The 13,273-nt window shown below is 36.6% G+C and overlaps 1 protein-coding gene across 3 annotated transcripts in view; it reads left to right on the forward strand.

Annotated features, from left to right (window-relative positions):
* The window catches only part of BUB1B (BUB1 mitotic checkpoint serine/threonine kinase B), a 59,168-nt gene that overhangs the window by 7,379 nt on the left and 38,516 nt on the right, over positions 1-13,273 (forward strand). For all 3 annotated transcript variants that reach the window (XM_054531380.2, XM_002825288.5, XM_054531382.1), the window contains exons 3-5: positions 1,723-1,782; positions 2,193-2,337; positions 6,935-7,131. In XM_054531380.2, coding sequence (XP_054387355.1) covers positions 1,723-1,782; positions 2,193-2,337; positions 6,935-7,131 — 402 coding nt within the window. The remainder of the gene's footprint in view (positions 1-1,722; positions 1,783-2,192; positions 2,338-6,934; positions 7,132-13,273) is intronic.

Consider the following 13,273-nt stretch of genomic DNA (forward strand, 5'->3'; position numbering starts at 1 on the left):
CATTGCACTCTAGCCTGGGCAGCAAGAGCAAAATTCTGTCTCAAAAGAAAAAAGAAAAGAGCCTACTGGGATTTTGATTACATTGGTTTGAATCTATAGATCAATTGGTAGGATTGCTGATTTTTATCAGTAGTGCCTTAGATTTTATTGTTTCACCATTTTTGCAGATAATCTCATTATTTCACACATTAATTGCCATATTAGCCTCATAACTGTGGTCCCTTCTTCTAATGCCTGGCTATCCTTATAAAGTTACTTGATTAATCTTTCTGAAATCTTATATTTAAGATGCCCTCCAATTAAAGAACCAGTAGTGGCTGGAGTAGATGGAATCCAAAGTCTTTAAATTTACATTTAAAGCATGTGCTTCTTACTTCAGGGGTCTCCGTTTGCTCTCGGTACTGACTTTATGTTATAGCTTAGGGTCCACTCACCTTCCTTTGGATGAGCTCTTCCACCTTCGTAATTTTATTCAATATTAGTTTCCCTCTGTCTTGAAAAAACTGTTTTTCTTTCAAATTCCATGGTTCCTTCAGAGTCTCACCTTCTGAGGCTGCTTCTGTGATACCTCCGTTTGACTTCTTAAAGCCTTTACTATCCATTCTTGGCAACTGTAATTTAGTATCTTGCTTTGTATCACTAGTTCATTTTTCATTTGTGTACTTTGTTTTTCTTATTAGAATAAATTCCCATGTGTCAGGGACTAATTTATTATTTTTAGATCAAACATAACTGCTTATCCAATTTTTATTAATCATTTATCCAAATTCTGGCTTATTACCTGCTTCTTCCCCTCTATTCTAACTGGTCAGTCTTAATTTGGTCTTAACCCTCTGCCTTTCTCAGCTTTTTATAGTCATATTTTACCCTTTTTTTGAGGTATTCTCCAAATTATTTATGGTATTATTCTTCTCTGACCAATGTTACCCATGGAAGTTTTTTTTGAACTTTAAAATTCTTATTGATAAATTTGTTCATGTGTGTAAACCCTTTACATTTAAGACTAGTCAACCTAATAAGAAAGTACTATTATTATCCCCATTTTACAAATGAGGAAACTGAAAACAGTTTTAAGGAGCTTGTCCATGTTACTCAGCTTGTAATTGGTGGAGCTGAATTTGAATGTAGGTTGTCTTGTTCCAGAGTTCTTAACTGCTGTGTAATAATACTACTACTCTTCTGTATGTTGTCTTGAAATTTGTTTCTCTAATTTCTGTATATTTTCTCTCTCTTCTTATGTTAAGTAGAATCTTAATTATTTCTATTCTTTTTTTTTTTTTTTTTTTTTTTTTGAGACAGAGTCTCGCTCTGTTGTCCAGGCTGGAGTGCAGTGCTGCAATCTCTGCTCACTGCAGCCTCTACTTCTGGGTTCAAGTGCTCCTCCCACCTCAGCCTCCCGAGTAGCTGGGATTACAGGTGCTTGGCACCACACCCAGCTAATTTTTGTGTTTTTAGTAGAGTTGGGGTTTCACCATGTTACCCAGGCTGGTCTCAAACTCCTGACCTCAAGTGATCCACCCCACTTGGCCTCCCAAAGTGTTGGGATTACAGGCATCAGCCACCACGCCTGGCCTTTTTCTATTCTTTAACAAACCCATAAACTCTAGTGCAGTAATTTAGATCAATATTACCTACTTATTACGTGAATAAAAATGGAAGTGATACTTGTTCATTGGCTGTTGTCACTATCGCATATGCTAACTTTGTCTGTTTAAATTTCAGGGCATTTGAATATGAAATTCGATTTTACACTGGAAATGACCCTCTGGATGTTTGGGATAGGTGGGTCTTTTTATTTCACAAGGACAATAGAAACATTAACAGATAAGTCCTTATGGCCATGTTTCTCAAATTGGGGTATATGGAGTGTGTGTCAGAGTAGACAGTGGTGTCCTGGGGGCACAGAGATCCAGAATAATCATAATGTATCTTCTTGAGGTGTTTAAGATTCAAGAAATTTCGAGTTTATGATGTACGACTTTGAACTACATCCTTCTATCCCTATCCTCAGTTTTCCCCAGAAGCATGTACTAGAGATACTTTGGAGAAGTTTGAGGGATACAGGCTTAGGGTATGTCATTGAGGACCTCAAAAGAAACATACTTCTGCTAAAATCCAGAATGGGTCTTGGAGCAAGAACAAAAGTACATGTTCAATTTAAAATGTGTTCTTATCTTTTTCTTCTCATTTAGGTATATCAGCTGGACAGAGCAGAACTATCCTCAAGGTGGGAAGGAGAGTAATATGTCAACGTTATTAGAAAGAGCTGTAGAAGCACTACAAGGAGAAAAACGATATTATAGTGATCCTCGATTTCTCAATCTCTGGCTTAAATTAGTAAGTGTTTCTCAAGTGCCATCTGAGTTTTAAATATTAAACTAAGAGATTTTCTCTAGAGGTATCTGGTATACCAAAAAAAAGTAAAACAGCCATTTTGAACCATTTAGTAGATTGGAAACATTTAATAAATATGCAATACTTCTTAAATTGGTTCTACTTAAAGATGGACTTAAATATAGTATAATAAGGTATTTTTGCCCTTTTAAGATTGATCGCAAAGTCTGTAGATCTCTCAATGAGTATGGATTAATAATTTATTTTATGTTTTGAAACAAGGTCTCACTCTGTCACCCAGGCTGGAGTGCAGTGGCTCCATCATGGCTCACTGCAGTCTAAACCTCCTGGGCTCAAGCAATCCTCTCGCCTCAGCCTCGTGAGTAGCTGGGACTACAGGTGCTGTGCCATTACATTCAGCTAATTTTTTAATTTTTAATAGAGATGACATCTCTCTCTGTTGTCTAGGCTGGTCTTGAACTCCTGAGCTCAAGCCATCCTCCCACCTTGACCTCCCAAAGTGCTGGGATTATAGGCGTGAGCCAACACCCCTAGTCCGGATTACTTATTTATTTATTCTAAAGATAACTAAAGTCTGTAGTCCCAACACTTTGGGAGGCTGAGGTGGGCTGATCGCTTCAGCCCAGGAGTTCAAGACTAGTCAGGGCAAAATTGGTGAAACCCCATCCCTACAAAAAGTACAGAAATTAACCAGGTGTGGTGGCACAGCACCTGTAGTCCCAGCTACTCAGGAGGCTGAGGTGGGAGGGTTGCTTGAGCCCGGGAAGTCCAGACTACAGTGAGCCGAGATTGCACCACTGTACGCCAGCCCAAGTGACAGAGCAAGATCCCGTCTCAAAAAAACAACCAAAACAGAAAAACATAATTGGGCCATTCAACTGTACTGGAAGAGGAGGTGCAGGAGCTAACATTTGGCAGCAGTGTGGTTGTTTGGGGAAAATCTTCCCTCTGTGATTCTGGTATCCCTTTCACCCCTTTATGAAAGTCATCAACATAAAGAAGTGATATTTTAGTTTTTTATTGGTCTTTGGACTTTTTTCACCTAGTATATTGCTACAGCCAAAAATGTCTGCCTCAGCTGGGCATGGTGGCTCATGCCTGTAATCCCAGTACTACTTTGTACTCACTTGACATGTAGGAAAAACATATTTTTTATTAAAAAAATGACCACCGTTTCTTAGACATTAATATTACTGCTTTTGTTCTAAAATAAATTTAAAAAATAAACAATAAATATTTGGAATTATTTACAACCACTGCAATATGATGAAATATTGACATTAAAACTGATAAGGTTTCTTACTAAAATAAATCTCTTGACATTAAAACTGATAAGATTTCTTACTGAAATAAAGTAAGAAATAAATTTCTTACTAAAATAAAGTAATAAAATAAGAAATAAATTTCTTACTAAAATAAAGTAATAAAGTAAGAAATAAATTTCTTACTAAAGTCAGTCTTGGGGAGGACTGATTTTAAACTTCCAATACAGTTGACCCTTGAACAACACAGGGCTTAGGTGTGCCCACCCCTTACCCAGTTGAAAGTCTGCATGTAACTTTTGGCCCCCAAAATTATTAATAGCCTGCTGTTGACCAGACGCCTTACCAATAACATAAAGTTGATGAACACATAGTTTGTATGCTATATGTATTATATCGTTTTTTTTTTTTTTACAACAATGTTAGCTAGAGAAAAGAAAATGTTATTAAGAAAATTATAAGGAAGAGAACGTATATTTAATAGTCATTAAGTGGATCATTATAAAGATCTTCATCCTCGTCTTCACATTGAGTAGGCTGAGGAGGAAGAAAACGGGTTCGTCTTGCTGTCTCACGGGTGGCAGAGATGGAAGAAAATTTGTGCATATGTGAACCTATGCAGTTCAGACCTGTGTTGTTCAAGGGTCAACTGTAGTTACAAGTATAGAAAATTAGGTAAATCCTGAAGGCATAAGGTATCTTGATTTCCTCAGGACATTCGACAAATATTTTTACATCCTTAGTGAAAGGTTGGAGAAATTACCTTATGGATATTAGTTACAGAAACTTATAATGAAGAATGACACCCAAAGAATGCTAAACAGATTTGTTAGCCTGGAGTCTGTGGACCCTGGTGGTGTAACAATGGATTTTGTCCTTCATTTGTCACTAGCCTAAATAATATCTTTACATGTAATTTATTAAAAGATTGGAGACTGGGTGCGGTGGCTCTCCCCTGTAATCCCAGCACTTTGGGAGGCCAAGGTAGGTGTATCATCTGAGGATAGGAGTTCGAGACCAACCTGGCCAACATGGTGAAACCTCATCTCTACTAAAAATACAAAAAATACAAAAATTAGCCACACGTGGTGGTGCGCACATGTAATCCCAGTTACTCAGGAGGCTGAGGCAGGAGAATCGCTTGAACCCGGGAGACAGAGGTTGCATGAACTGAGATCATGCCACTGCACTCCAGCCTGGGCGACAGAGCGAGACTCAGTCTCAGAAAAAAAGATAATAATTAAAAAAAAAATGATTGGACTAGCTGCACCTCTAAAGTGACTTTTAATCCCAGGATTCTATGATTATATTTCATTGGAGTTGTTAAAAGTAACAACTAATTAGAATAATTTATCTGTTTATTTTTGATAACCTGGTGCTTGTACTGAAGAAGAATAATATCATGAAGTAAAAAGCATAATCTAGATCAGTGCTACTGAAAGAAGGGTTTGCATAGTGTTTGAGATAAGTACAAAAATTGAAAGTGAGTTTTGGAAACTTTGGTAACAATTTGATATTGCCAGGACATCCAAGTACATCATCATTCTTCAAGTAACTTCTGTTTTTATTGTACTTTATATCAGTCCAAATGGAACACACACATACACACAATAAAACTGGCCCCTTTGCCACAGATTATTTGAGAAGCACTGGTATAGACAACCATCAAATTCAAATGATCAGCACTAGAATGATCAGCAATAATCTGAACTTTGTATGTGGCTAATGAGGTACATATTAAACTATTGCTTTTTCTTTGTGGGTCTGGTCAAGAGGAGTAACAGATGAATTCTTCACACTACTTTCTTTTGCTTTGCAGAAGGATTTCTCCAGTCAGTTATTTTATGTGACTCCTACAGTCTAGCTAAGGAAAAAATTGTTTCTGGAAAACATCTGGTATTTTTATTTAAAGGTATAAAATTATTTTAGTTTGGCAATTTAAGGGTTACCAAAAAAAAAAAAAAGGTTTATTTAACTTTTAGATCTATTAATCTAACCATATAGTCCTTTTATTTATGTTATTTCTTAAGTGATCTTATTCAGCACTCTGAATAACCTGATCTTTATTGGCTGTCCCATGCACAAGAACACCAGAACCATTCAGAAAGCTCTCAAAGTAGTGAAATCAATGTTAATCTATATTTATGTAGTGACAGATATTAAAGACTGGATCTTGTGCTGGTAGCACATTCAGAGTTATAACTTTTCTTGAAACACCACCACATATGAGAAAACATCACTAATTTAAATAAGCAAGAAAAATCCATTTACTGAATTACTGCAAAATTAAACTATAAAATACTAATTATTTTTGTTAAAGATATAAATAAAACATTTCATTTATTTAGCATTTGTTGTACTAGACCATGATTAAGGGCCGGCATATAATAGCAATGTCTTCTGAGCTTGTAGAGCTTAGTTAATCTGAAAGACAAATGTGAAGCCATTAATTGTAACTGTAACAAAGAGAAAATTACGAGTTCTATAGGAACACATACAAGAAGGACTTAACCTGGGCTAGACAATTAGGAACAGATAAATAGCAGATATTTGGTAAAGTAACAATGGTAGCTTGATAATCACAATTGATTAGCTTGATATTCAAGACCTATCACAGCCTTTTTCTCCAGACTACTATCTTGCCTGGACCCCTACATAACTTTTAATTTTCTGTATCTTTGCTTATGATATTTTCTCTGGCTGAAATACCCTTCCCTTCCCATTTTCCACCTGATGAAAGTCCTTTTCTCCTTCAGGGCTAAGCTCAAATGTTAACCCCTTCCTCCCCCTTTTTTTTTCTTTTCTTTAGAGACAGGGTCTCACTCTGTCACCCAGGCTAGAATGCAGTGGCACCATCATAGTTCACTGCAGCCTCAAACTCTTGGGCTCAAGTGATTCTCCTGCCCCAGCCTCCTGGGTAGCTAGGACTACAGGCGCCTTCCACCATGCCCAGCTAAATTTTTAAATTTTGTTGTAGAGACAAGGTCTTGTTATGTTGCCCAGGCTTGTCTCAAACTCCTAACCTCAAGCGATCCTCCTCCTCCTACCTCGGCCTCCCAAAGTGCTGTAATTACAGGCATAAGCGACTGCACCTGGCTTATTACTCCTTCTTGAAGCCTTTACTCTCCAACTCTTCTTACAAATCGCTCAATTTTGTCTCTTTTTTAGGTCCTCCCAGTATGGTCCTTATCACATTGTAATAATAGATTTTTTTTCAATACAGGAATTGCATGTAGTATCTCCAGTGATTGTTTGGCAACTAATAGGCATTCAATACGTGAGTAGAAATTGGTTAACTGTTAACACTTCTGTTACAGGGGCGTTTATGCAATGAGCCTTTGGATATGTACAGTTACTTGCACAACCAAGGGATTGGTGTTTCACTTGCTCAGTTCTATATCTCATGGGCAGAAGAATATGAAGCTAGAGAAAACTTTAGGAAAGCAGATGCGATATTTCAGGAAGGGATTCAACAGAAGGCTGAACCACTAGAAAGACTACAGTCCCAACACCGGTAAACTTTCTTTAGAGCTTGTCTTAACTCTAAAAATAATAAAAATAAATTATCTCTTTTTTGCATCTGAATAAAGTGCTTTCTGGTGGATTGGCATGTTAAGTTTACTTAGTTACTATTCAATTTTTTTAAAGATATATTTTAAAAATTTTATTTATCATAGAGTAAAATCCACTCTTTGGTATATAGTACTATGAGTAAAAAGACTTGTGATCATCATCATTACCAAGATACAGAATAATTTCACACCCCCTAAAAGAATTCCCTTTGTAATTAGTACCTATGCTGAACCCAAACCCCTGGCAAACACTGATTTATTCTCCATCCTATGGTTTTGCCTTTTCCAGGGTGCCATATAAATGGAATCGTATAATATATAGCCTTTTGAGTCTGGCCTGTTTGATTTAGCATAATGCATTTGAGTTGTAAAAGTTCTTTATAGATTGTAAATATAAGCCTTTGTCAGATATGTGATTTGAAAATATTTTCTCTCAGCTTAAGCCTGGTCTGTTCGTTTTCTTAACTGTCTTTTTTAGAACAGAAGTTTTTAATTTTAAAGAAGTCTAATTTACAAGTTTTTCTTGTATGGATCGTGCTTTTGATGTTGTGTCTGAGAATTTTTTGTCTAGCCAAAGGTGGTTACAGAGATTTTCATCTTCAAGTTTTCATCTTCAAGTTTTATAATTTCACTTTTTACATCTAGATCTCTGATCCATTTTGAGTTAATTTTTGTAAAGGATAGAGGTTAAGGTTCTTTTTTAGCATATTAATGTTCATTTGTTCCAGTGCCAATTGTTGAAAAGACTAACCTTTCTCCATTGAATTGCCTTTATACCTTGATTTTAAAAAAATCAGTTGATCATATTTATGTAGGTTTATTTCTGTTATTCTATTTTTTCTACCGATGTATGTGTCTATCCATTAGTGTTTACCATGCTATCTAGATTACTGTACCTTTTATAGTAAGTCTAGAAATCAGATAAAATGAGTCCTCTAACTTTGTTCTTATATTTAACTCTGGTAGTTCATTTGACTTTCTATATAAGTTTTAGAATCAGCTTTCTGGGATTTTGATTAGGATTATACAGGAATATGGTACAATTCTCCATTTATTTAGGGTTGTTTTTTTTAAGTAAACTTTGGTAGATTTTTGTCTTTCAAGGAATTGATCCATTCATCCAAGTTAATGAGTTTGTGGGCATAGAGTTGTTCATAATATTCCCTTATTATGCTTTTAATGTCTGTAGGTTATGTAGTGATTCTCCCTCTTTCTCCTGATACTGGTAATTTGTGTCTTCTCAGTCTGGCTAGGATATCAATTTTACTGATTGTTTTAGAAAACCAGCTTTTGGGTTCATTTCATTGATTTTTTTTTTCTCTTAATGATTTTCTGTTCTTAATTTTATTTCTGCACTTTATTTCTTCCCACTTGCTTTGGATATAACTTGCTCTTCTTTTTGTAGTTTAAGGTGAAAGCCTAGATCACTGATTCTAGACCTTTCTCTTTTTCTAATAGAAGCATTTAATGATCTAAATTCCCTTCTAAGCACTGCTTTAGTTGTATCCCACAAGTTGTGATATACTGTATTTTCATTTTAATTTAGTTCAGAATATTTTCTAACTTACCCCATGTCTTCCTTTTGACCCATGAGTTACTTAGAAGTGTATTACTTCAGTTAGGAAGTGTTTTTGGATTTTTCAGATATCTCTGTTATTGATATCTAGTTTAATTCCATAGTGGTCAGAGAACATAAGGTATATGGTTTCAAGTCTTAAATTTGTTAAGGTTTGTTTTATCACCCAGATTATGGTTTATCCTGGTGAATGTTTCATGTACACTTGAAAAATATGTATATTCTGTTTTTTAGAGTGTAATACTCTGTAAATATAATTTAGGGCAAGTTGACTGGTAGTCTGTTCTGCTCTTCTGTATCATTGATGACTTTCTGTCTACTTATTATATCAATTACTAAGAAGGGCTTTGAAGCCTCTTTGTGATTTTCTCTATTTCTTTTAGTCCCATCAGTTTTGCCTAATATATTTTGGAGTTCTTTTAGATGCATAAACATTTAGAATTGACCCCTGTATCATTATATAATGTCTCCCTTTATCCCTGATAATACTCCTTATTCAGAAGTCTACCTGGTCTGATATTAGTACAGCTATTCCAGATTCCTTTTTGTTTGCATGATACAGCTTTTCCCTTTCTTTACTTTTTAAAAACCACATTAAAAAAAAAAAAAAAAACACTCTTAGAGTTGTATAATCATCATTACAATCTAATTTTAGAACATTTTTAACACCCTAAAATGAACCCCATGCCCACTAGCAGTCACTCCCCATTCCTACTTACCTCGTTCCTAGGCAACCACTACTCTGCTTTTTGTCTCTATGGATTTGCTTATTCTGGACATTTCAGTTAAATGGAATCCTACAATACACGGTCTTTTGTGATTGGCTTCTTTCACTTAGCATACTATTTCTTTTTTTTTTTTTCCAGGGAGGGGAGGGTGGAACAGGGATTTTCAGCATACTATTTTCAAGGTTCATTATAAATGAACATAGTTGTGACATGTATCAGTACTTTATTCCTGTTTATTGCCAAATGATATTCCATCATATGAATATTATTTATCCATTCATCAGTTAGTGAACATTTAGGTTGTTTGCACCTTTTGGCTATTACAAAATAATATTGTTATGAATATTTGTGTAACAGGTTTTTGTGTCATTTTCTTTTTACCTTTTTGTTAAGCTAGTCGAATTTAGCGGTGGAGGATTATATACAAACTTTAGTGACACTTATGTTAATTAGCTTCTTTAACTTTTAACCTATGTCTTTATATTTTTTAAGTGGGTTTCTTATACACAGCAAATAGTTGGGTCTTGTTTTTTCCGTGAACTCTAACAATATCTTTTTTGTTATGTTGAGACCATTTAATAGAATTTTTAATATTGTTGGGTTTAGGTCTACTATTTTATTATTTGTTCCATGCCTTTTGTTCCTCTTCGGCCTCTTTGTTACCTTCTTTTGGATTATCTGAGTGTTTTTTAGTATTTCATTTTAATTTGTGTTATTGGCTTTTTGCCTGTTACAACTTTTTAAGTGGTTGCTATAAGGTATATAATATACCTAAACTTTCACATTCTACTTAGAGTTAATGTTTTACCATTTAAAGTAAAATACAGAAGCTTTATAACCATAAAGGTTCCTTTATATTCCCTACCCTTTTGGTATAGTTGCCATATGTATTACATCTATATGCATTGAAAACCCCACCAGATAATATTTTGTTTTGCTTTCAAAAGCCATATATATATCTCTCTCTTAAATGACTTAGGAAAATAGTCTCTTGTGTTTACCCTGTTTTTTGTTGTTCTTTCTTCATTCCTGAAGCTCCAAGTTCCCTTCTAGTATCATTTCCCTTCAGTCTGAAGAACTTCTTTTAGCCATTTTCTTTTAGAGCAGGTCTGTTGTCAATTAATTCTCCTAGTTTTTCTTCATCTGAGAATGTCTTCATTTCATCTTCTTTCCTGACAAATATTTTTACTGGATATAGAATTCTGGGTCAACGTTTCGTTTCTTTTTTTTTTTTTTTTTTTTTTTCTTTTTTTTGAGGTGGAGTCTCGCTCTGTCACCCAGGCTGGAGTGCAATGGATGGCACGATTTCAGCTCACTGCAACCTCCACCTCCCAGGCTCAAGTGATTCTCTTGCCTCAGCCTCCTGAGTAGCTGAGTAGCTGGGACTATAGGCATGCGCCACCACACCAGGCTAATTTTTGTATTTTTAGAAGAGATGGGGTTTCATCACATTGGCCAGGCTGGTCTCAAACTCCTGACCTCAAATGATCTGCCCACCTTGGCCTCCCAAAGTGCTGGGATTACAGGCATGAGCCACCGTGCCCAGCCAACATTTCTTTTCTTTCACCACTTTAATGATGTTATCCCACTGTCTTCTGGCCTCCGTGGTTTCTTTTTTCTTTTTCTTTTTCTTTTTCTTTTTCTTTTTTTTTTTTTTTAGACGGAGTCTCGCTCTGTCGTCCAGGCTAGAGTGCAGTGGCGCAATCTCGGCTCACTGCAAGCTCTGCCTCCTGGGATCACGCCATTCTCCTGCCTCAGCCTCCTGAGTAGCTGGGACTACAGGTACCTGCCACCATGCCTGGCTAATTTTTGTATTTTTAGTAGAGACGGGGTTTCACCGTGTTAGCCAGGCTAGTCTCGATCTCCTGATCTCGTGATCCACCTGCCTCGGCCTCCCAAAGTGCTGGGATTACAGGCATGAGCCTCTGCGCCTGGCCCTCCGTGGTTTCTAATAAGAAATCTGTAGTCATTTAATAGTTCCTGACCTATACATAATGTGTTGATTTTCCTCTGGCCTTGTCCAAGATTTTTTCTTGTTTAGCTTTGGTTTTCAGAAGTTTGATTGTGATATGTCTAGATGTGATTTTTTGGGTTTTTTTTTGTTGGTTTTTTTTGTTTTTTTTGTTTTTTGAGACAGAGTCTAGCTCTGTTGTCCAGGCTGGAGTGCAGTGGCACGATCTCATCTCACAGCAACCTCCACCTCCCGGGTTCAAGCAATTCTCCTGCCTCAGCCTCCTGAGTAGCTGGGATTACAGGCATGTGCCACCACGCCCAGCTAATTTTCTGTTTTTAGTAGAGATGGGGTTTCTCCATGTTGGTCAGGCTGGTCTCGAACTCCCGATCTCAGGTGATCCGCCCGCCTCAGCCTCCCAAAGTGCTGGGATTACAGGCGTGAGCCACCACGCCTGGCCTAGATGTGATTTTCTTTACATTTAATCTGGGCTTCACTGGGCCTTTTGAATTTGTAAATGTATGCCTTTCACAAAATTTGACAAGTTTTCAGCCATTATTTTTAAAATGATTTTTTATACCTATATTTCTTCTTTCTCTCTCTGAGACTTCAGTTGCACAAATTTTAGACCATTTCTTCCGACTCTGCTACCAATAATCTGTCCAAATTAAACCTTTTGATATCATTCCATAGGTCCCTGAAGCTCTGTTTAACCATTTTTCTTTTTGTTTTTCAGAATGGCCCATTTTTATTGCTCTGTCTTCAGGTTCACTTATTCTTTTCTCTTCCGTCTCCATCCTGCTATTGAAACCATTCAACATAAATTTTTTGTTTCAGATACTGTATTTTTCAATTCTAAAATTTGTTTCATTCTTTTTTATAATTTCTGTTTCTCTGTTGAGAATTTCTGTCTTTCCATTCATTTCAAATGTTTTTACCTTTATCTCATGGAACATAGTTATATTAGGTATTTTAAAATCTCCAGGCTGGGCACAGTGGCTCATGCCGGTAATCCCAACACGCTGGGAGGCTGAGGCGGGTGAATCACTTGAGGTCAGGAGTTTGAGACCAGCCTGGCCAATATGGTGAAACGCTGTCTCTACTAAAAATACAAAAATTAGCTGGGTGTGGTTGTGGGTGCCTGTAATCTCAGCTACTCAGGAGGCTGAAGCAGGAGAATCGCTTGAACCTGGGAGGCAGAGTTTGTAGTGAGCCGAGATTACACCACTGTACTCCAGCTTGGGTGACAGAATGAGACTCTGTCTCAAAAAAATAAAATCTCCATCTGAAAACTATACCATCTGGGTCATTTTATGTTTGCATTTGCTTATTGTTTTTTCCTTTGAAAGTTGGTCACATTTTTCTAGTTCTTTGTGTGTCAAGTAATTCTTGTACCCTGGACATTTATCCTGACCCTATGTTATAGGACTCTGATCCTGTTGGCCAGTATTCTCTGGAGAATATCTATGTTTTTGTCTTAGTAGACAACCACACTTCAGATATTACAAGTTCTTTGTCGTCTTGTGTGGCTGTTGGTTCCACTGTCAATTCAGTTTTCAAGACCTTTGTTGTGTTGCTTTGGGTCTGTCCCATGCACGTCCTGCTTAAGGGTTAATATGGGGCTTGGGCAGTGGTTTATATCATAGTTCAGTTCTCAAAGCCTTTTCTGTGCTGCTTTGAATCTACCCTGTGCATGCATAGCTCAAGAGGGAACCTAAGATGTGTGCCAATTCACATACAGAATTAGGAGATCCTCTCATTCAGCTCATTCCTTTGCAGTTCTCCTCCCATATATTCTTTGGCCTTCAGAGTCCTCTCTTCCCAGTCCT

Source organism: Pongo abelii, chromosome 16, assembly GCF_028885655.2.
Source record: "Pongo abelii isolate AG06213 chromosome 16, NHGRI_mPonAbe1-v2.0_pri, whole genome shotgun sequence".
NCBI lineage: Eukaryota > Metazoa > Chordata > Mammalia > Primates > Hominidae > Pongo > Pongo abelii.